General features: G+C 42.3%; 1 protein-coding gene across 1 annotated transcript in view; it reads right to left on the reverse strand.

The window, feature by feature from the left end:
• Positions 1 to 24,688, reverse strand: part of LOC146808549 (extracellular calcium-sensing receptor-like) — a 176,258-nt gene that overhangs the window by 36,359 nt on the left and 115,211 nt on the right. The window contains exon 5 of the mRNA XM_085623997.1: positions 15,368 to 16,210. Coding sequence (XP_085480123.1) covers positions 15,368 to 16,210 — 843 coding nt within the window. The remainder of the gene's footprint in view (positions 1 to 15,367; positions 16,211 to 24,688) is intronic.

Consider the following 24,688-nt stretch of genomic DNA (forward strand, 5'->3'; position numbering starts at 1 on the left):
AAACAAAGAGGAAGTGGACAAGGGTGTCCTGAGAGCCAGTGCTGGTCCACCTTCTGTCGTTGTTAGAACAGAGTAGAGGATGTCAATGAGGAATAAGAAGCAGACTTCCAAGTAGACTCATCTAATGTACCCACTTTCCCTCACTCGACTCGATCTTAGAGCTGAGGAAGGATAACAGAGTATTGTCAACAACACTTAGATGGCACATTGGAGCCTAATACCCCAAAACCGAAAGGTTCCTCGTGAATGGAGTTGCTGCTGAGCACCACAACAGCCAAAATGCAGAAACATGTACCAACGCTGCTGGTTATTTGCACTATTGAGGGAGGTGCCAATGAGTTTTAGTTAATAATGGAAGCCACAGACCCTTTTCTTCTTTGTAATATTCTTTGAATAAGACCTCACATGGAATAGTGAACTGTGAATGTAGTTATAGACCAGTGTGTTTTCCTTGTATAAGACCCAACAGATGAACCAGTTACAGTCATGGGTACCCAATAATAATATGTTTGTTCGGTCTTTTAATATGAAGTCTAAATATTTGACTGCTTTCCAGTACTGGTTAGTGGTGTGCTACTGTTACCATTTAGATTCTAGTACCGGTTGTTGTTTTTTTTTTGTTTTTTTGCCCTGGTCAAGCATATTATGCTCTTGGTATTGTCAGTGCACATATCATGTAATACTGATGACCTCACAATATTTATACCAATAAATATGAGAACTGCAATACAATATATTTATAAATAAAAACACACTGCTTTAATGATTGTGTCATTCATAATGGCAATGGTAAGGTGATATGATATCACTAGTGAGATCATTTAATAACTTGTGAATTAATCTGTAACATCAAGGGTGAGGTGAAGAGGCTTGTATTTGGTGATGAAGTTATGGTTTGCTTGGCAAGTGTGTGAGCTATGTTTTGTGGACCTAACCATTAATAGTACATTTTGTTGATGTCTGGTTTTATTTTGTAACCATAATTGCCCTGTAACTGTAATTGTATATGAATTTGAGAGATGTTTAAGCATCTGTTAATGTGATAAATATCACTACAATAGCATCCAAAGAGACTATTACATTATTGTAGGAAAGTGGGGTATGATGCAGTGAAGCAGGTTAGGATTCACGATGAAGTACCTTCACGTTACCCCCAATAGGTCCTTGGATTCACAATTATAAATCCTAAGCTCAGCCATGTTAGTGAGGCACAGAGCAGTGAGGCTTTACTAGAGGAACATGTGTTAGACAATTTGGAATACCCACATGGACGATGAGTAATTAACACAACTTGAAAGAAATCCAACACCTCTTACGTCTTACAAAACTATAAGGTTGGGTCAATGAGAAAACTCACTAGTGATCCTCTGTCACTTGCAGGGCGAATCCAGTGGAAGCAACTAGGGAGTCAGTTGATGCGGGTCCCAGGTCTAGGCTCTGACAGACAGTTGAATTTTATCTGCCTCCTAGGCAAAGTTGTCCTGGTTGTCCCTGGTGCTGAATGAGGGATCCACGGTTGCTGGTTTTGCTGCTTGGATGGTGGGGGTGAGAAAAGCAATGCAAAATCTTGACAAGAGGGCTGGTGAGGTGGCTGGTTGAGGATCCAGAGGGATTCCCTCAAGTTGCAGCATCAAACGAAGGTAGTGGTTGCCCAACAGGCCACCAATAAGCTTCAGCAGTAGCAAACACAGGTTTTGCTTACCTCAGCATCCTGGAATCCGGGGACAGTACTAGTTGCCTGAAACTTGCTAGAGGTAAGGACTATATTTGTGACAATGCACTAGAACATTTACTTTTGGTTGATCCCTCACTGGGCCCAATAGCCAATAATTCCTTTCTTGTGCAATCGATCTCCAGTCCGGGACGAGTCACAGTCGTACAGTTTCAGGGTGGTTGCCACATGTGCAGGTTATCGCGCCTTTGCTCTTTGCAATTCCTGAAGATGTAGACTCAAGTCTCTTCTTTGTCCTTGTTTGCAGTTCAAGCAGAGCTGCGGTTCTCATAACAGGGACGCCCATTAAATTCTAGATTTAGGGATGTCAGGGATGTGGGTGCAAGTAGCCAGTGGTGACCACATCCGGGGTGTGTGCCACCTTTTCTTTCCAGAACGCTTTATTCTGACACTTTTAAAAATGGCAGAACACATCCTTGGCTGTACAGACCAGGTCGCCCACCCTAGGGGTGTGGCTAGCCTTCTGGGGGCGTACGCCTCCTGACTACCTAATTTTCTCACCAGCCCAAGTGCAAATATTCCTTGGGGCCGGTAGTTGACTATTTCCTCCTGTGGGAGGCAGCCTTGGACATATCAGAGGCAGCGGAAGCTTTGAAGCTCACGGCCTTGATGTGCCACTTCACTAGCCATCCTGTCATGAAGGGAGGTGACATCTCTTTTCCAGGCAGACCATTGTTTCTGACTCCTGGGAGTGTTCACACCTCCTGGTAGGAGGTCAGATTCTTGTCTTGGCAGCATCAGCTGCAGGCTGTCCTCCAGTGCACAGGAAAGGCTGGGTCAACCAGGCGGCAAACTATAAGGTAGCCACCTGGGTGCATGCCACATTAAATATGGTTTTGGGAAAAAGTCAAATTTAATGACAGAAATGCAAAAATTACACTTTTCAGTGGGACCATAATGAAGTTGACAACCTTGGAGTGCCAGCCCATGTTATCATATAGCACCGTAAACAATTAGAGTAGCCCTTTATGGAAATAGGCCACTATAGGGACATATAAGCCTGCACTAATATGCCACACCCTTCATATAGTGCACCCTGACTCCTGGGCTCAGGAGGGCTACCTTAGGGGTGACTGGCATATATTTAAAGTAATACTGTGACCTTACCACACATGGGGGCATATTATCAAGACAGGCGTTAAGATTATCGCCGCTTTAGCGGCAGAAAACCGCCGCTAAAACGGCGATAATGGGCTTGATAATATGCTCTATGGAATTCCAATTGAAGCCCATGTTGGACGTGCTTCACATCTAACATGGGCTTCAATTGGAATTCTCTGCGGCATATTATCAAGCCCATTATTGCCGTTTTAGCGGAAGTTTTCTGCCGCTAAAGCGGCGATAATTTTATCGCCTGGCTTGATAATATGCGCCCTGGTGAGGGGAAAGTCGAGTTGGAACAGTTTGCACAGCTCCTGCAGTCCACCATTGCAGGCCTGCTGTCCTTTCTTTACTTGGGTCACAGGGTTTCAGGGTGGCACAATCAGTGCTTCAGGAGCTGGTGACCCTTATAACTCTGATTCCCTGGGTACTACTGGCACCACTTAACAGGGATGTATAAGGGGGTAAACGTCCTTATCAGTTGGGGTTCCCAATTCACATCCATCAAATGTTACAAAAACAGACTGGAGCCTGATTAGAAGGTTCCAGTGCACATTCAGGTGCCGATTCCGATCCTGGAAAAATTATCCCCGTACGACTCGTATCCGGTCTTTTTACCGTACGAATCGTACAAGTAGCGTACAAACTGCCAAGTACGATTCGTATGGGAAAAAGTCCATACGAATCGCATTTGGAAAATTTCTCCACACGTCCTCGGGTCGGAAAAAGTGTCCGACACATACCCGGACGATTTTACGTACAAATGTGAAAAGTGATGTCCGAGCGCGCAAGTACGATCCGTCCCGTGCGTCCGATGTTACAACCGTATGGAAAATGCACCGTACGGACCGAACTCCCAGAGCAACCATGGAGACATGTGCCCGCATACGCGCTGACCCCCCCCCAGCCCCCGTGAGTACGCACCGAATCCCCCTGTGTATGTACACCCGTGTACGTGCGGACCGTACCCCCACCCGTGTATGTACACCCGTGTACGTACGAGTCGTACCCCCACCCATGTATGTACACCCGTGTACGTGCGGACCGTACCCCCACCTGTGTATGTACACCTGTGTACGTGCGGACCGTACCCCCCGTGTATGTACACCCGTGTACGTGCGGACCGTACCTCCCCCCCGTGTATGTACACCCATGTACGTGCGGACCGTACCCCCCCGTGTATGTACACCCGTGTACGTGCGGACCGTACCCCCACCCGTGTATGTACACTCGTGTACGTGCGGACCGTACCCCCCTGTGTATGTACACCCGTGTACGTGCGGACCGTACCCCCCCTGTGTACGTACACCCGTGTACGTGCGGACTGTACCACCCGTGTACGTGTGGACCGTACCCCCACCCGTGTATGTACACCAGCTACGTACTGGGGGTACGCACCGTACATACACGGGTGGGGGTACGACTCATACGTACACGGGTGTACATACACGGGTGGGGGTATGGTCCGCACGTACACGGGTGTACATGCACGGGTGGGGGTACGGTCCGCACGTACACGGGTGTACATACACGGGTGGGGGTACGACTCGTACGTACACAGGTGTACATACACCGGGGGGTACGGTCCGCACGCACACGGGTGTACATACACGGGTGGGGGTACGATCCGCACGTACACGGGTGTACATACACGGGTGGGGGTACGGTCCGTACGTACACGGGTGTACATACACGGGGGGTTCGGCGCATACTCACGGGGGCTGGGGGGGGTCGGCGCGTACTCACGGGGGCTGGGGGGGGTCGGCGCGTACTCACGGGGGCTGGGGGGGGGTACGGCGCGTACCGGGCCCCCTAATCTGGTCGTTTCGCGGCGTACTTCGCTTTTCCGGCACTTTTTGGGTGCCGTAAAAATATTGCCGTCCGGACTGCTGTCGGTTCGAATCGTACTTCCTGGTTCGTGAAACGCTGCCTGAAAGCGTCCCGACGTCACGTCGGCGCTTTCCCCGGATCACATTTGTATGTATATTTTCGTCGGTCGGTGTTTTGTACGACTCGTACGGAAATGGTGTTTCCGTGCGAATCGTACTTCCATGTTTGTAATGTTTTTTTCCCGGGTACGAGTCGGACGGAGAAAACGCTCCGACCGACGGTTCGTACCCGGTTTTTCCAGGATCAGAATCGGCACCTCAGTGTCGAAAACCATTGATGAGTAGTCAAAATGGGATCAAAAGGTGGGGGGAACCATCAAAAAAGCCTGTTTTCTTACAATTATGTTACTTGTGATGTCTCTGCTGGAATGATAATAGGTCAAACTTCTAGATGTTTGCTGCAATTCCGGATATGGCAGTAGGCCTGGGCTTTCCATCTTTAAATACGTTTTTTCTGTTTTTACTTACCTTTTTGACCACTTTTCGGGCTCCTGCTGATTTCAAGATATGCAGATGTAATATTGCCGATGAACATACTACAGAGGGAAGTCTGGAGCTCTGTGGAAAGAATACTTCCATGCATTATTACCAGAGACCACCTTTCAGCAAAGAGAACAAGGTGTCTTCTCTTGGGATTTACTTCAAATTACTCAGAAGGCACCGCCATTGTTGAGATTCTTCTTTGGTTCGATCTGAGTGGATTTGGTTGAGCAGTATTTTTGTAATGAGAGTGGGAGCTGTGGGTCTTCAGAACATGCAGGCAGAACAAGCACAGAAAGAAAGAGCAAGGCCATTTATAGAGACATCATGTGATTGGGAGAGTGAATTGCTGCATATTGAGGTTGTTGGCATGGCAGCAGAAAATGCTCATAAACCTACAACTTCGATTTCTGCTGTCTTAGCAGCCATATTGAAAATACCCTGTTATAGCAGTGGAATGTCTGACAAAATATCGACGGACAGAAAATCAACCTACAAAAATATCGACACAGAAATATCGAAGTTGAAAATATCGAACTCCAATCTACATAAAGGTAAGTACAAAAATATCGAAGAAAAAACTATTGTTTTCAAAAATATCGATGTGAAAAATATCATTTTTTCTAAACGTTTTAATAACAATGTAAAATTATGTAAATAATACATATAATTAAAAGAAATATAGTTACAAATATTAAAACATATTTAAAAATAATAACTAATACATATAATTAAAAATAATTAAACATATAAATATGAATTAATATATATACTTACTCCACATTTTGCAACATTAGGGATAGCGTTGCATAGCGTCTGGGTAAAAATTACTATTCCCACTACAGAGAGTGCAACAGTAGGAAAAGCACTGGCTAGCGTAAGGGTAAAAATTACTATTCCCACTCCAGTGAGTGCAACAGTAGAGAAAGTGTTGGATAGCGTCGGGGTAAAAAATACTATTCCCACTCCAGTGAGTGCAACAGTATGGAAAGCGTTGGATAGCGTAGGTGTAAAAATTACTATTCCCACTCCAGTGAGCGCAACAGTAGGGAAAGTATTGGATAGCGTAGGGGTTAAAATTACTATTCCATCTCCAGTGAGTGTAACAGTGTGGAAAATGTAGGATAGCGTGGGGGTTAAATTAATATACTTATCAATTACATTTTTTAAATAAATAACCTAATAATAATTAATTAACGAAAAAAATATTAATAAATTCCAATGAAATTAAATAAATATTTACTTAACATTAAATTACTTCCCACACTGTTCCCCCTTTAACACACAACACACTACACATAAAAAACACACAATTAATGTCATTATCAATTAATCAATTAATAAAAATTAATAATACATTAATTATAATTAATATAATTAGAAATTAACCAATTACAAAAAATAATTACCAATTCATAATTAATTAACAATAAATTAATAATCAATAACAATACATAAAAGCATATTAATTAATTAATTTACTTTAATTACTTTCCATCCTATTCCCCTATAAACCTACAAGCCACTACACATAAAAAATCTCATAATTAATTTAATTATCAATTAATCAGGTAATAAAAACGAACTCCCACTTTGTAATTGTTTAGCAATAAATTAATTACCAATTACAATAAACAAAATTTAATAATACATTAATTATGGTTAATATATTTATAAATTAACCAATTAATAAACATTAATTACCAGTTAATAATTAATTAACAATTAATTATTAATCAATAACAATAAATAAAAGCATATCAAATAATTAATTATAATTAATCTACATCCCACCCTATTCTCCTATAAACCCACAACCCGCTCTGATAGTAAAACGCAAAATTGACTTTAACAAAATTACTAATTTCTAAACATTTATTTAAAAATGTATGAAAATACATTAAAAAAATGTTAAACACACATATAAAATACATACTAAAATACATAACACAAAAAAATTCAATATTATTGACAACAATATTTTTGCTAACGATAATACTTACTTCGATATTACTTACTTCGATATTAAAAAAACAATATTACTTACCTTCAGGTCGATATTCTGGTCAACGATATTCTTGACTTCGATATTCTGTCCCTACGATATTAAAAACTCAATATTAAGGTAGGTCGATATTTAAAATCGATATTTTGACTGTGCACCATAGCAGTGTAGGTACATTCTTTGTTACTGACAATGATTTGCACACCAGCTGTTTATACATTTGAATCCTTATGATGTAACAAAGATTTGCACACCAGCTGTTTATACATTTGAATCCTTATGATGTAACAAACTGTATGTGGGGGGCAGTTCCATCTTTTTTTAGTGATTCGTACACCAAGGGGTCGATTCCGATCCTGTATTTTATTTTCCGTACGACTCGTATCTGTAATTATTTCCGTACGAATCGTACAAGTCCAGTCCCACCAGTGAAGTAAGATTTGTACGGGAAAAATACATACGGATCGGCCTGATCCGTACGAATCGGATCGGGAAAAGTTGTACGAGACGGACCCGGACACTTTTCCGTACGAATCCTAAAAATACAGTCCGACCGTACAAGTACGATCCGGCCCGGCTTTCCGATTTACGATTCGTACGGAAAACGTCCCGTACACGGGGAACTACTTTACCCGCTACGAAGCGAACTTTGTACACTCGTACCCTGGGAAAAGTTGTTCCCGGGGTGCGAGTCGTACAGGGGTATGAGTAGTACAGGGGTACGAGTCGTACAGGGGTACGAGTAGTACAGGGGTACGGGTACGAGTAGTACAGGGGTACGAGTCATACAGGGGTACGGGTACGAGTTGTACAGGGGTACGAGTAGTACAGGGCACGGGTACGAGTAGTACAGGGGTACGAGTCGTACAGGGGTACGAGTCGTACAGGGGTACGGGTACGAGTAGTACAGGGGTACAAGTAGTACAGGGGTACGAGTCGGACAGGGATACGGGTACAAGTAGTACAGGGGTACGAGTAGTAGAGGGGTACGAGTAGTACAGGGGTACAAGTCGTACAGGGGTACGGGTACGAGTAGTACAGGGGTACGAGTCATACAGCGGTACGAGTCGTACAGGGGTACGAGTCATACAGGGGTACGAGTAGTACAGGGGTATGGGCACGAGTCGTACAGGGGTACGAGTCATACAGGGGTACGGGTATGAGTAGTACAGGGGTACGAGTCATACAGGGGTACGAGTAGTACAGGGGTATGGGCACGAGTCGTACAGGGGTACGAGTCATACAGGGGTACGGGTATGAGTAGTACAGGGGTACGAGTCATACAGGGTTACGAGTAGTACAGGGGTATGGGCACGAGTCGTACAGGGGTACGAGTCATACAGGGGTACGGGTATGAGTAGTACAGGGGTACGAGTCATACAGGCCCCCCATGCATGTGTACACAACTTACAACAACATTGCGTATGCACGCACCGTACATACGCAATGTTGGGGTACGCACCGTACATCCACAACGCGTGGGGTGTATGCCTGTACGAATGGTACCCCTGTACTACTAGTACCCGTACCCCTGTACTACTCGTACCCCTGTACTACTCGTACCCCTGTACGACTGAACCCCTGTACTTCTCGTACCCCTGTACTACTCGTACCCGTACCCCTGTACTACTCATACCCCTGTACTACTCATACCCCTGTATGACTGGTACCCCTGTACTACTCGTACCCATACCCCTGTACTACTCATACCCCTGTACTACTCGTACCCCTGTACGACTCGTACCCCTGTACTACTCGTACCCGTACCCCTGTACTACTCATACCCATACCCCTGTACTACTCGTACCCCTGTACGACTCGTACCCCTGTGCTACTTGTACCTGTACCCCTGTACTACTCATACCCCTGTACGACTCGTACCCCTGTACTACTCGTACCCCTGTACGACTCCCACCCCTGTACAACTTGCACCCCTGGGAACGTGTCGGAGTACGACTCGTACCACATCGGTACCGGGGCTCCGTTTGTAGGACCCTGCTTTTACGGCTGTTTTTGGCTCCCGTAAGAAAAGAGCCGTAAGGAGTGCCGTTGGGACGAATCGTACTTGCTGGGCCGGAAACCGCTGCTTAAATACGTCCGGACGTCGCGTACAGGCTGCTCCGGATCAGAATTTTTTTTTTTTTTTACCGTACGGTGTTTTGTACGATTCGTACGGAGAGAGGCTTTTTGTACGAATCGTACTTCCTAGGTTGGAAGGCAAGTTTACCGGGTAAGAGTCGTATGGAGAAAACGCTCCGTACAACGATTCGTACAGCCTTTTTCCAGGATTGGAATCGGCCCCCAAATGTGTACTGTGGGAATGGCCCTCATATTTATGTGCAGTGATTTGCTCGCCTGGGCTCAATAGTTTTGTGACTCATAGAATTTTTCTTCATTACAACATTAGTAATATTTCATTATTTCAAAAACCTATTTATTAAATTCTGTTCAGGTCTTGAATACAGGTTGTGGTGTTCAAGGTGGATTAATAATATGGAAGGTATTTGAACACCCGTACCTTTTCTAACCAATCCCAGCGACCCTACTTTGGAATGAGCACAGTGGAAGGACGGGTTTGGGGTGTAAGTTGAGGTTATTGGTGATAATATGTTTCCAGATAGGAGGAAGTTTGATATTTTGACATTTTTTCTTGGGTCTGAAAGGAGACAGATTTTATATTATCTCCCACCCCTAGTGTTGTATGACAAAGATGAGGATGGGGCTTATTTGTATGAAACATATATGAAACAACTGGATGTGCTTTACACAAAAAACTAACAAAGTTGTTTCTGGGAAGAGGCCTACTGCCAAATGAGTCAACTGATACTTTTGTCAGTGGTTACAAATTTTAGCTGCTAAGTATAACTTTGGAGTTTACCATGACCAAATGAAACGTGACCAAATGGTATGTAAGATATTTGATGTCAAGTTAGAGGTAAAATTGTTGCCTGTTGAAGATTTAACTTTAGAAAAAGCAATAGCTATAGCACATCAATTTGAGGAAATAAAGTTAGGAATGATAGAATTGGCTTAAAGAACAATGGATGTGGTACAGTTTGTAAAAAAGAGATAGTGCTGGGAAAAACCGATTGATGCGGGATTCAAATTCAAGGTTCAAACCAAAAATGTTAAGGAGAAAACTATTGCATGTTTTAAATGCAGCTTAGCTGGACATCTGGATAAGGATAAGCTTTCTTCTATTGTAGGGGAAATTTGTAGATATTCTAAAAATAAAAGATACTGTGCTGGGATGTATGAAATCAAAAAGAGGTTTGAAAAAGAAAAGAGAATTTCAGTTTGAAACCCAAATCTTCATGACCAGGGGTTGCAGTGATTTAATTTGTCAAGTTTATGTAGGCCAAGCTCTGGAATGAGAGAACATATTCCCTAAGGTTTGTTTTTTCTTGCTATGCAAATGTTATGCCAACAAGCTTTTAATGAGGAAAAACAGGTATCTGAATGGTTGTCTCAAGTAGTTGTTGTGCATAAACCGGTTTTATGACCCCTGAAGTGGTATACAGATATAACAGGATGCCATTTGGTTTCATTCCTGCTTCTGCTCTTTCCCAGAGAGTGATTTATTTGTTATTTAAGGATGATTTTATTTTGTATGTTCTTCCAGGATGATATCCTTGTGTTTGGCAAAACGAAAAAAGAACATGCAAAAACTTTATGCAAGTTTCCATCCAGTTTGCAACATAATGGTTTAACATTGATGAAAAACAAAACTGTCAATTTGAAGTAGAATCAGTTGATTATCTGGGTCACATTATTGGTAAACATGGCACATCTCTGAAACATTGTCTCATCAGGGACATAGAAGATGCACCCAAACTACAGAAGAAAGATCAACTCAGATCATTTCTGGGTTTGGCAGAATTGTATGCCAAATGTATTCCAACTTTTGCAGACAAGATACATTTGGTGGGAGAGTGGATGAAGAAAAGTCAACAGTTTATATGGGATAGTAAATGTGTACAAGAATGTAATGAGTTGAAACGGCCATTGCTTGTGCACCTGCAATAACTGCGCTTGGCATCAAGGGGTTTATTTACAAGCCTGTTGCGCTGCAGACGCGTCACTTTTAATATGGGAAAAAGTGACATACCTGCCGCACAAGGGGCTTGGAAATGAGCCCCCAAGTGTGAATTGATCATCATGACTATAGCAAAGTGGGACTTGGGGCTGTGTTATTGCAAGATAACAATGGTAAAATAGTTACTGTAGCCTTTGCTTCAAGGCCATGGAGGGGGACAGAGTTGAAATATTCCTGAGAATAAAAAGACATTGAGTATTTCAGGAAATATGTGTATGGTATGAAATTCAGGTTCAGTACAGACCATCACCTGTTGCTAGTTTTATTTACCACTAGACGATGCAGAAGTGCAACATCTATTGGAGCAAAGTGACAATACAAATTACAAGATCAGCACTTTAATGTAGAGTACATTTCTGGTGTAATAATTGACCTGGAGGACTGTTTGAAAAGATTGCCAGTTAATGAAGAAGATGAAACATTAGTACTGGATAATGACAAGAAGGGTGTTGTTGGAAAATGAGCCTGTATGATGGACAACCCAAACTTTTTGCCTTCCTTCTCCTCTTTTTCGGACCTTCTGTTAATTGGCTTTAGGACTCTGAGCACTTTTCCACTGCTGATAAGTGGGAAGTTCATGCGCGTCTACTCTAAACATGGTAACATTGGTGTATACCTCATTGACAGATTTAGTTTACTTGTGAGTCCTTGTAAAGTGGAATACCATATAACCAGGGCCTATAATCTTATGCTACTAGTGGGCATGTAGCACTGATTGTGCCACCCCCACAAGTAGCCTTTCAAACCGGTCTCAGACCTGCCACTGAAGGGCCTGAGTGAGTAGTTCACTGCCACTTTGAATTGGCATTGAAAACAACATGTCAAGCCTTAAACTCACCTTTTAATACATATAAGTGGTCCCTAAGGTGAGCTCTAGATAGCCATAGGACAGGGTGCTGTGTATAGTAAAAGGTAGGACATGTACTTTTAAGTTTTGCACTCCTGGTAGTGACAAACAGCTAAATTAGTTTTGCATTGCTGTGAGGCCTACTTCTCTCATAGTTTAATATTGGGAATTCCTTAATACACTTTTAAGCTGTAAATCCTGGTCAGAAGGAGGAAGTAGCTACCTCATGTTTTATACCTTTAGAATGGTAATGATAAATGATCTTTATTGGTGCAGTTAGATTTAACCTTATTTTGTTTTAGAAATGCCATTTCTCTGCTCTAACTGCTCTTGGGCCTTGCAGCCTGTCTCCAATACATTTCTGGGATGGGTGACACCTACACTTTGTGGATTTCCTCTAGATAGCTACAAGCACAGGAAGGGTGGGTGTGACAGAGAATTCATCTGCATTCCTTTGCATTCTTTCTGGGGAGGAAGAGAGAGGGGTAGCTGACACTTGCACCTAAATAGAAAGTGTGTTGCTTTCCACACAAAGGGCTGATTATCTCCTAGTGATAGACTAGAGCCAGGGCTGAGAAGAAAGGGCACAACTTGGTATAAGCACTGGGGCTCTGACGCACCAAGACAGTAAACTACTGGACTTGTGAAGAGCTCTTCCTGGAGTAAAAACAGTGTGCTGTAAGGATTGCCACTCTGCTTGACTGCTGCTCCTGAAAAGTTGTTTTTCTGCGTTGCTCTACTGCCCTGCTGCCTGATGATTTTTACCCTGCTGAGGATAAGGACTGGACTCATCTCACTTGAACTCAGAGTAACTTCTAGGGCTGCTGACTTGCCCCCTGTTCTGACATCGCAGGGCTATCAAAGATAGGGCCGGAATGTGAACCAAAACCGGCTCTAGCAAACTCCTCAGCCTGCCCCCCTGGTGGGGAGGATAGGTGCGGCCGAGCTGGTTAGTAGGGCCGGTTTTGGCTGATTTTGTCACAGGGGACCAAATTGCTGGCTGCTGGTGACAGAAACGCCCCCACAGGGGCCAAAAACCGGTTCCCACCTTGGCAACCCACCGGGGAAATGACCGGTGCCAGCTACAGCCAGTCCAGCTTTGTTCAAAGACTTCCTTCAACCCTGCAATAGTACCTGGACTCTGGCATTTTTGAGTCATTCACCGACATGTGGTACCACTCAAGTCCCGGGCCCTTGAAAGATTACTTCTACTGTATAAAACCATCAAAATCAACACTGTGATGAGTTTTCGCTGATCAGACTGCTCGGCTTGAAGACGACGGACAGCGCTGCTCGATGATGACGCATTGCCTGCATCATAAAGGTGTTTGTCAATGAAGCCTTCATCACCTGAGTGGATTGGAACTAACGCATTGGGTCTGTGCTGTCAGCACTACCTCCATAAAAGGTACTTTTTTTAGAGGGACCTGAGAGGGACCTGAGTTAGCCCAATATTAAGCCTGCTGCCATCGCAGTCGGTCTGAACTTTGGATTTACCAGAGTTCAGCATGACCTCAAGTAATCACTAAGCCCGAATTGCTTCTAGACAATACATTTGATTTAATCTGTTAAAAATTAATAACTCTAGTTCTACTCATTGTATTTTTTTGTGATCTACATCTTGTTTTACTCATAGAAATATAATCTATTGTTCTGGCCCTGTGTGCAGTACTTTTTGTGGTGTTTTTATTGTCTGACTGACCTGTAACAAGCGACCGGAGGCTAAGCACAAGTAATCTTTTAGTACTTATCTAGTTTACCCTGAGTAGAGTGGTGGTTCCTGCTTTTACAGGGTACATACTCTGACAACCAGAAGCCCCATTTCTAGCAGGTATCCAACAGAGAGGTAGTGGATGAAAGCATGTGAGGAGGATGCAGGAATTTAGAAGGTTCTAAAATACAATAATACAAAATGGTCAATAAAGGCATTTGTAGAGGAAGACTTCTCATCTCATTTTTATGTAGCAGAAAAGCTTTCTGAAGAAGATGGATTATTGTTCCGGGGTGAGCAACAAGTGGTACCAGTGGAATTGAGACATACTGTTCTCCAAATAGCTCATTTGGATATCTGTGATGAACAGTAGGCAGAGAAGGGTTAGGAGAGATTTTTGGTGTCCTTGTAAAGATTGAAGTGTAGAAGATAAAGTGAGATAATGTATAGATTGTGCCATTAGTGATAGATCACAAAAGACTGTTGATTATGATAAGTCACCTATGTCTAGACCAAATCAAGAATGTGAAAGAATTTCATTGACTATTGTGGGTCCAATGTGTTTGTCCCAAGGGCAAGTATTTGCTATAGTTTTAATTGATCATGTGTCACAGTGGCCTAAGGTTAAACTGTAAATTGTGTGAAATCTGTAAATATGATTCAGTTTATGAATGATGTTTTTGAGCGAGAGGGTTTTCCAAAGTGACAGATAATGGGACAAACATTGTATCTTATGATATGAAATCATTGTTATCAAGACATGGTATTGAAAATATTCACACACATGTGTGTTAGCCACAGAGTAATGGTATTGTAATCAGATGGATAAGGTTTTGATGGAAGGAATGCAACTAATAGAAAAGTTTGCTATCAAACTATCAAAGTACTATTGTTATCAAACCACACCAAGGTGGCAGATCTCCTATTGAACAAATGAGGGATAGGGAGGCTCTTTGCCATTTGACATCCAGTTTGTGTTTAATGCTCTGATATTATATTATATGATGGTTATTATAGTGAGGATTAACAATGGGTGGGTTAATTATTTCACATGTCACTTGTTTTGAATTTTAATTATAAGATGCATATTTCTATGTATTTATTGTCTTTCTGTGTATATTGTTGAACTTTATTTTAATGTCATTGTTGTAATAGAGGGGAATGTGTGATGTCTGGATTTCTAGTAGGTCATAGATCTAGATCTTTGCTAAAATTCCACTGATATCCTTTAGACTGGGATTCCTGTCTTTGAAGGAGCATTTTCATTAACTTACCCTTTTGACCACTTTTTAGGCTCCTGTTGATTTGAAGATATGAGAATGTATTATTACTCACTTGCTTTTTAAATGATACTTTACATAAATGGATAAATGAAGAACATGAGCTTAAGCTCAACAAGCCAAACTAAGGCAGTAGTGCTTATTTTTTATGCCACATCAGTTGTAACCACTGGGTTCTCTAGACATGCATGCTCAGTAATGAGATAATTAGTTATTACTCAGTTACCTGCCAGGGTTGAATGTTGCTGACATCAGCACAGGTTCCATTGCTGAATGGTCCTTGTCCTGGCTTACAAAGAATCAAAGATGTCACAGCATGTGCTAAAGCATAAACTGCAATGTAGGTGTGATAGCTAGAGCTCAGATCATTCAACTCAAACTCATGTAGAGGTATTTTTTCTAGTGTCTGCTTCTCAAAGCAGGAAGTTACTGTTCCACCTTGTGTCACAGGAGTCAATGGTTCTGTTCCATTTGATGCCAGCCATCTACAGTTAAATGTTTTTTCCCAGAAAAGTTTAATAAATCTATCATTGGGATCGCGCATGGGATTGAGTTGAGTAAGGAAGTCCTCAAAGCCTGGCATCTTGGTTAACCGGAGGGCTAACACTAATGATCCATTGAATAACCTCCTGGCCTGCTTAGAGAATAGTCCAAGAGTCATTGTGAAGGATGCAGAGAAGATGAAGGTTCTATTGGTCAAATTCAATGCAGATAGTGCCTCAAAGAGATCCTTCACATGGACAACAGAGCTGTAGACAATAATTACTTTTGCTGCATGTCTCTGGACAACATTGGCGACAGTGAGTATCTTTGTTCTAGTATATGCCGTATGAGTTCTTTCCATAAATGCCACACATCCCTTGTTTTGTTCGATTGCCTCTTTCAGGTCTTGCCCTCCTTGCAAACCCATTTCATCATCGGAGATGATCATCCCAATCCATGTCCAGCGGAAGTGCCCCATTATTCGTACCAGCGCGGTTATCTGAAATATGTTGCTGGGTACTGTGCGCAGGAAGGAAGGAAATTGGGACTTGTCACTTAGTGTGGGTAGCACAGACCCATAGCTTATCTGCATAGAAAGAATAGGAAGGAAAAAATATACAATGTCACGCCACAAATATTTTGGCTTTATTTTAGAAGTCCATCAGACATTTCCAAACATTTTATGAAGATTCTTTTAACACCTGTTGCATTGATTAGTTTAGTTGACTATGAATCACAGACTTTATAAATTACACACACCTACAGGAGGAAATATGGGAAAGCAAGCAGGATTGTTACTTTTTTTAGAGCCCAGTGGCTTTCTGTGGTCCACTAGCACCCTGTGACATAGTCAGAGGCCTGACTTGTGGCTGAAGGCAATTGGACATAAGGTATCATGAGCCCTCGCATTTGTAAAGTTTAACATTTTATTTTCACCGTAAGCTGGAGGTCCTGCTAGCAAATTTTGTCTTCTTGTCCCAACTGCATTTGAGTTAGATATTGCCTGATTGGCGTGTGAATGGGTTATAAATTTGCAGGAATATTCACATTGAGTAAAATGTAGTTGGGTAATAATAAACATCTGTTATTCAACACAAAGATACCCTTCTGGGCTAACATGCACTTTATGAATACACTTGTTATTTGATGGTATTGTTGTGAATACTTGTTTAAACAAATGCAACATGTTTGCTTCAATGGGGGGGGGGGGTAGGGTTAATGGAAATGATGATAAAAACAGAGAAGCAACACACTTTTGAAATAGATATGCCTGTTGTTACAGGGTGTCAGACCTATTTCTAACTGCATCATTGGAGACCACGGTCTAAGATTTAAAGCATGGACCTTACATAGCTAGGAAACATTTAGAATGACAATTAGACAGCGATAGGCAGACAGCTCACCAGTCATCCTGGGGTCATGGCTTCTGCTCCCATAGTGAAGACCCACTACATTATGAAAACCCTGCATGCCTCATGTGGATTTCACTAACTTTTGTGCTTCATGTGGGGCAACAGTAGCATAGAAGGCAGAGATGTTTACTGAGCGCACACAACGTTGGGTTGACCCCACTTGGGAAACCCTACAGCAGGGGTTTGTTTCTGAAATACAGAGCAAAAAGGCCTCTGAGGCCCCTAAGGCTTTCATCCACTACATAAGGATCATTGGTACTCTTCCTGTTCAGGACGGGCAGGTTTTTCCAGGTGGTTCTGAACAGAATAAGTACGTCAGAAAAACGTTCTTAAATACGATGATTCTTATGATTGATTTATAGATTCACTGTCAGCAGAAACAGCTGCGACTCCACCACCTGGCTCTTCAAACTCTTTAAATCCAGAGAAAACAAGTCTGAAGGCGCTTTCACTTCACTAAGCAGCATTAGTCATCAATTTTACAAACACATATCATGATGTAATGGCCAGTCATGCTACCTGGTTAGGTTTATGTGACCTGCATGAAGGATTGAGTGTTGTATTTGTTGGCAGTTATTTGTAGTAATCTTCATATATTGCAGTATGTGGAGTAAACCATCAATTATACGTGTCGAAAGAAATACCTGACTCATGGACTAATGGAAGGTAAGAGCATGCGGAAAATTGCATTTATATTTTGTAGATTTTAAAGTAGCCTTTGACCATGTAGATAGAAGCCTTTGATAAAAAAAATTAAGGATGTGGGGCCTCCCTGAAAGAACTCTCTGAGCCATAACGCAGCTGTACACGGACACGTGGATTCTGGTTAAACTAGATGATGGTACAAGACTGTCAAGGAAAGTATATACTGAGGTAGGCCTCCAATAAAGCTGTTCTTTCATGGCCAACCTTTCCCCATGATTAGATCAGGTAAATTTGCATCCTCCATGTTTGGGAACACTATGTGTAACACACCTTTCCTATGCAGATGATATTGTTTTACTTAGCCAAACGAGAGTCGGCCTCTTATGAGCACTTGACGAACTAAATCAAAAGCCCTTAAAATAAACACAACAAATACAATGATTATCAGGAACCAACTTCAAGAACAACCCTCAATCAAGTTAGGATATTGAAGTAACTATAGGTACTTGGGCCAGTATATGGATAATCGATTACATTTTCAAACACATAAACAGTTTGCTGTCAAGAAAGGATATGGCCTGATCTATGCCTTTTGCTCACGAGCAAAAATACTGAATGGTCCTTCCTACACACCACTACTAGCACTCCTAACGGCTACATTTTTACCAACAGTGGCATACACAAGTGTGGTCCTGCACAGGAAAGACTACTTGAAAGTCTTCAAATAAAGGCTTACAAAAAATGTATTTGGCCATAGATCTGTTGTGTTTGTTGCCTTATTTCAGGTATTTGCTGTAGGCTGATTGAGCATCATCTTCCTGGGCCCACACGAGGTAAGCAAATTGGTATCTCCAATTGGCAAAGACTTTTACCCCCTTCAAAGTCTCTAGTATAATGATACCATGGATACTTCGGGCATGGGAGTTAAAGGGCCTGCAACACTGTTTATGCAATCCTGAGTGGCCTAAGTAAACGGATTACAGCAGCCCTGCCATTGCAGACTGCAGGAACAGTGAAAACTGCTCCAACTTAACTTTGCCCTCACCCTGAGAGGCAAGGTCAAATCTTTATTTTTAATATTTGTCAGGGATCTCTGACATATTATCGAAAGACACATTATCGAACTACAAAAATTTCGCAACAAAAATATCGACATCAAAAATATCGATATTGTATACTTAATTAAAAAACTACACTAATATCGACACAACAATATCGTAATAAAACTATATCGATGACAGAAAAATCGCACACATCAATATCGCAATACAAAATATCGACATAAATAAATAAATATAGCACATGTCAAAAATATCGATAGCCAAAATATAGACATCAATAATATCGTTTTTTTACATATATCGAAAATTCTAATACACTTAAAACCAATACTTTAAACAACATAAATACAATATTTTCCTAAAACATACATTTTCAAATTATATTCAACTTAAACATAAATATAAAAAATATAACAATATAAATATTTAACAACATAATAAACACAAACAAAAATAATTTTCAAATAGGGATTTCGAACTTATTCTAAAAAATTAATACACATTATAAACAATGATTTTCTATATAATTATTTAAAACTCTCCTCCTTAAAAAAAAAATGTACTCTTAATTAGCATTTTCCATAAAAGGAAACCAATTAAGTAAAAAAAATTCAAAACATCCAATAGAAAGGCCACACACAGAAAGAAACCAATCACCTTCAAGAAACAATTTAAAATCCACTATATAAACCAATAAAAACAAGTCTTCTACTGTGCCTTAAACCAAAGCATTGAAGGAAGAAGAAACTCTGCTAAACAGAAGAAACCTAAATCCTACTACACTTCTAAAAAAGTAAGTAAATTACCTTTTCTAACTAAACCACCAAATTAAACTAAAACACCAATTTCTCTTTACTCAAAAAACTAACAGTCAGTCAAAAGGATTTATTTCGATAAGAAATTATCATAAAAGCATCACAATTAAAAAGAATTTGATTAGATTACAATTTCCCCTAAAAACATACTTTTTCAGTAAAAAGGAATACATCATAAATATTTAAGAAACAAATTAAACATTCCCTTTGAGCCTTTTGCTTCTGATACACCAAGCCCATGATAAAAATTTTGAGAGAGCACAAGCATAAAAAGGGCGAGAATCTGACATTAAAATACGTAGCGCCTCAGTGTGGAGCCTAGTTCCTAGCGAGCAGCACAATTGCTTTAACCATCTACTTCTTGGATGAGCATACTCCTTGCATTCAAACAAAAAGTGTGCCACAGACTCTTCTCTAAGTGGACAAAAAGGGCAAAATTCTGTGGTCTGTGCTAGGATTTTCCACCGAGATGTAAAAACACGAAGTGGAAGAGTCCCGGTTCTAAATTTAAAGTAGAGAGACCTGTCAAAGGGTCTCTCGATAATGTCTAAATATAATTCCCGGAGTGGCAAGTCCTTGAATTTCAAGAAGTCCTCCGTGAGACTGCCCAAGGCGCAGTTGATATTCCGTTGGGTCACAATCTAATTCCAGTAAAGATTCTTGAGTGTTACTTTTGGAGGGGAAGACCTATTTTCCCAGGCTTCGCTTAGGCCCAAATTACATAGGAGGGCTTTCATGTCTCTCAACCATTTTATCTTATACCACCCGGGAAGTGACATTACTTCAGAGAGACCCTTAGCATATTTTGCTAGCTCCGGGACTCTCCACAACCTAGCCCATAAAAGTAGGGGGCGAAGCTTTGCTAGATCACTGATGGGGCGACAGCCTAGATCCAACATTAGTGGGATCATTGGAGTGCTTTGGGGAAGTGACATAATCGCTCTGTAAAACTTCCTCTCAGATCTTGTTAGTTCACTAGTGTTGTATGAACCCCACAGTTCGGCCCCGTAAAGGGCAGAACTGACTCCCCTAGCAGCATAGATTTCAATAACAGGGGCTATAGGTCTAAATACACAGGAGCGCTGCTCTTTCAAAAGAGGCCCTGTTACCCTCTTGTGGGCTAACAGCATTTTACATAGATGGGGAGCCCACTGCATGTTGTGTGACAAACGAATGCCTAGGTAGTCAAATACGTCCACCCTCCCCAAGGGTACAGCATTCAACTTTGGGGGACGCACAGGTTTTTTAGGGGGATTCATCACAAGGAACTTAGTTTTGTCTGTATTAATTACCAGGCCCCTTTCTACACAAAAATGCTGGAAGTTGTTGAGTAGTTTTTGGAGGCCCATCGGGGATTTAGATAATAAGAGCGTGTCATCCGCAAAGAGGAGGGTGGGAATACGCTCCCCCGCCAGGGATGGTTCATCTGAGGGATCTTTCAGCAGATGCTCAACCACACCGTTGACATATAAGGAAAAGAGGGTGGGAGCTAGAACACATCCCTGGCGAACCCCTCTCTCAACCGAGATTCTACTGGTCTTCTCGCCATCTGATCCCCATCTGATCTGAGCAAAGGTTTTTTCGTGGAGTCTTACAATTAACAGCAAAATGTGATGAGGTAACCCCATGTCAGCAAGAACTCTCCAAAGAGTCTCCCTGGGAACGAGGTCAAAGGCAGTCTTTAGATCAATAAACGCAAGATAAAGACTGCCTTTGCCTATGATCACCACCTTCCAATATACTAGCAATAATCTAAAGGCTTGCTCTATCTTGCCAGTGCCTGCTCTAAACCCTGCCTGGTAGTCAGAAAGGATGTTGTTATCGCTGATCCATTGTAATATTCTGACCAGCAACACCTTACCGACCACCTTTTGGGTTATATCCAGTAGGCTTATAGGTCTATAGTTTGCTGGGTCGTCCCTAGCCCCTTTTTTAAAAATGGGGACAAACTCCACCCCTTTCCAGGATGAAGGAATCGGAGCACCCCTACAGATTGCAATAAGCAGACAATGGATAAGTTTAGCCCATTTCGGAACATCAGAGTGTAACAGGTCCCCGGGGATACCATCTGGCCCGGCCGCCTTTTGGGGTGTAATGGTACTGATGGCATACTCTATTTCTTTTACAGAGAAATCGGGATCTGTTAAATCAACCTCCCAGTCCTTTTGTAGCATGATAGTACCAATTGTACCAGTGACGTGCTCTACTCTTCTCATTGTGAGGTCACGGTTTGCTGGAGCCACCTCCCTGTCCTGTTCATCCTTGGGGATGTCAGTAGTGATGTTATCAGGAGGGCAAGTGTATAATTTTGCAAAATGGTCAACCCACACTTGACTGGTGTTATTACATGTTATAAGGTGGCTATCTGGTCTTTTTTTGGCTCTAATTGTGTCCCAGAAGCGCCTTGGATCTTTCCCATGACTTGCCTCTTTTAAGGAGTGCCAAAAGTCTTCTTCCCATTCCTTCCTTGCGCTTGCCAATAATTGTTTATAGTTATTCCTGGCTCCCTGTATAGCTACTTCAGATTTACTTTTTATAGCCCCAATCAGGAGGGTTTTTGCATGCCTGCATGCCGATGTATACCATACGTTTTTACCCCTTGATATCCGAGTTACCATGTTCTTGCCCGTACACTCCTTTTTCAAAAATAGATTCCCAATTGCTGTAAGTGTTCCTTCAAAAATAGGTGTAACCTTTCCGGGAGTCGACAAAACCAAATCAATATTGTCCAGCTTCATCTGTGAGGCTGTAAGGATGGCATTGATAGTGTTGAGTTTAATTTCATCGACTGATACTGTATTCCACTTCAAACGGAGGAGGAGACGGAGATGTTTTGGGTTTGCTTGGAAGAAGCTTTAGTTAATTTGTTGATCCAAGGATTTTTAAGGGACAGGGAAAGCGAGTTATGGTCGCTTTCAACAGTAGGTAAAACAACCATATCCTGTACCAGACCCCAAAGTATAAAATCTAGCAAAATATAGTCAATTCTTGAAGTGTGGTTGGCTCTGTTAAATGTAATGGCACCCATGGAGTCTGAGCTTGTGCTGCCGTTTGTGGCTCTTAGGCCAAACTCCAACGAAAGAGCATTAAGCTGGATCGCACATTGGGACCATTTTTTAATCGGGGGGATAGTTAGAGCTGGGATCCCCCATCTGGCATCTTCCTCGCCCGGGTCTAGAATATCATCAATCATTAGGGGCTCATAAGTGCAATTAAAATCCCCCGCAACCAGGACTTGGGCACCAGCTATATTTTCTCTAAGCTCCGTTTCAAGGATTGACACTATCGGAGACATATACCCATATTTGGCGCCTCTGGCATATACATTGTACAAGTCAATGGTTAATCCTCTACAAGGGCCTCTTAAGGAGATGCCTAGGATGTCAGGGCTATTGATTTGCTTAAGTTTTATATTGCAATTTAGATCAATGTTTACCCAGATGAGAAGGCCTCCCGAGGGGCGACCCTTCCCATTTCTGGGGGGTACTGCTGGAACAAAATATGTAGCATATCCAACTCGATGTAAAGGTTCCAGGCTCCAGTTCTCTTGAAACAAACAGATCTTATGCATCTCCACTAAGGCATTCCACTCTGGTAAACACAATTTCCTATGGATGCCTGCTAGATTCCAACTTAGGATCTTCAGGGTACCCATAGGATCATAAGGAACACTATTATGAGGACCCGAGTGTTCAATGGGGGGCGGAGGTGCAACAGGAGGCATAAGGTCAGTAGAGGGGATAGCCTGGGCAACATTAAGCCCTGATTCGGAAGTAGGGCGGGGGCATAGAGCTGTGGTTTGCAGAATTTCTTGATTAATTGTCTGCAAAACAGCTTGTGACAAATTGGGACTGTAGTGTTCAATGCCCTCAAAACCATAACCTGATCGCAATGGTGGTCAATCCACTGCTTCCAAGCAGCTGAACCTGTTAGCAACTGATATGCCTCTCCAGCCTACGGAAGGAGCAATGTCCCTAACTTCATGAACAGACCAATCATCCCAATCATCCCACTCCCTTCTTCTGTCGCGATTTCTTGTTTGTGGCCAACTTTTAACCGGGTTAACAGTGTTTCGATTTGTAGGGGGGGTAGAAAAAAGAGAGCCTTTTCGTTTCTATTCCATCAATCTTATCCCACATGCCCCTGCGACAGATGTAGTCAGCAGTACGGGGGTCGCCAAAATTTACTATGACACAATCCCCCGAGTCGATTTCATCTCGTTTCCTAGCCAGGGCACCCTACGCACCATTAAGATCTTGCTACCACAATGGACTGGTAGCGGTCTGTTGGCGGTAAGCCAATGTAGTACCTTATTCTTTAGGGACCAAGTTGGTTCCTCTGTATTTGGGTTTAACTCGGGAACCCCAGTCATAACTGCAACATATGGGTCTGCTTCTGGTGGTAGATGAATAGGGTGCCCGCTCTCACCCATATTCGTGTCATTAAGAAGCAGTGGGCCTACTGGTTTGGGTAGTGCAGCTTCCGTGTTATTAAAGGGGACAGGGGATTTAACTAACTCTATACCCTTCTTCAGTACGGCTGTAGGTGGCTTTGTGCTTATATTCGGCCCATTAGGAGCGACATTTACCACTTTCAGCCCCACCGTTGAATTTGTGTGGTTAGTTTTAGGCTGCCCTGGTTTAGCCAACCCAGGACCCGACTGGATCTTGAGAGATGCATTCAAAGAGGCTATCTGTTTTTCAATAGTAGAAAGTGATAGTTCTAATGGAAGCAAGTACATTTTAATGAGTTCACCCAGACTATATAGTAATTGGTTATTTGCCTCACAAACTTTGCAACCTGTGCCCGGACTATCAGATTCGCTAGGATTGATTGGGTTCGAAGAAAGGGGTATCATATCCGCTACTACATTGACAGAGGTGCTCTGAGGGAGTGCACTCTTGCTTGGCCTATGGATAATGGGAGGTTTTTTAATAAGTTTGCATTTAATCGCTGCCTTGGACTTCTTCCGTTTGGGGAGAGCACCCTCCCTCTTCCCCCTTAATTGGTCAATATTGGGGGCCTCCTGCGTCGGGCTCACAACGAGTTGCGGCGTCTGCTCGGGCACCTCACTTAGTTGCGTGTCCGAAAGTGCCAGAGATACCAAAAGATCAACCTTGTTTGGGACGCC

The sequence above is a fragment of the Triturus cristatus genome, chromosome 8 (assembly GCF_964204655.1).
Source record: "Triturus cristatus chromosome 8, aTriCri1.1, whole genome shotgun sequence".
Lineage (NCBI taxonomy): Eukaryota > Metazoa > Chordata > Amphibia > Caudata > Salamandridae > Triturus > Triturus cristatus.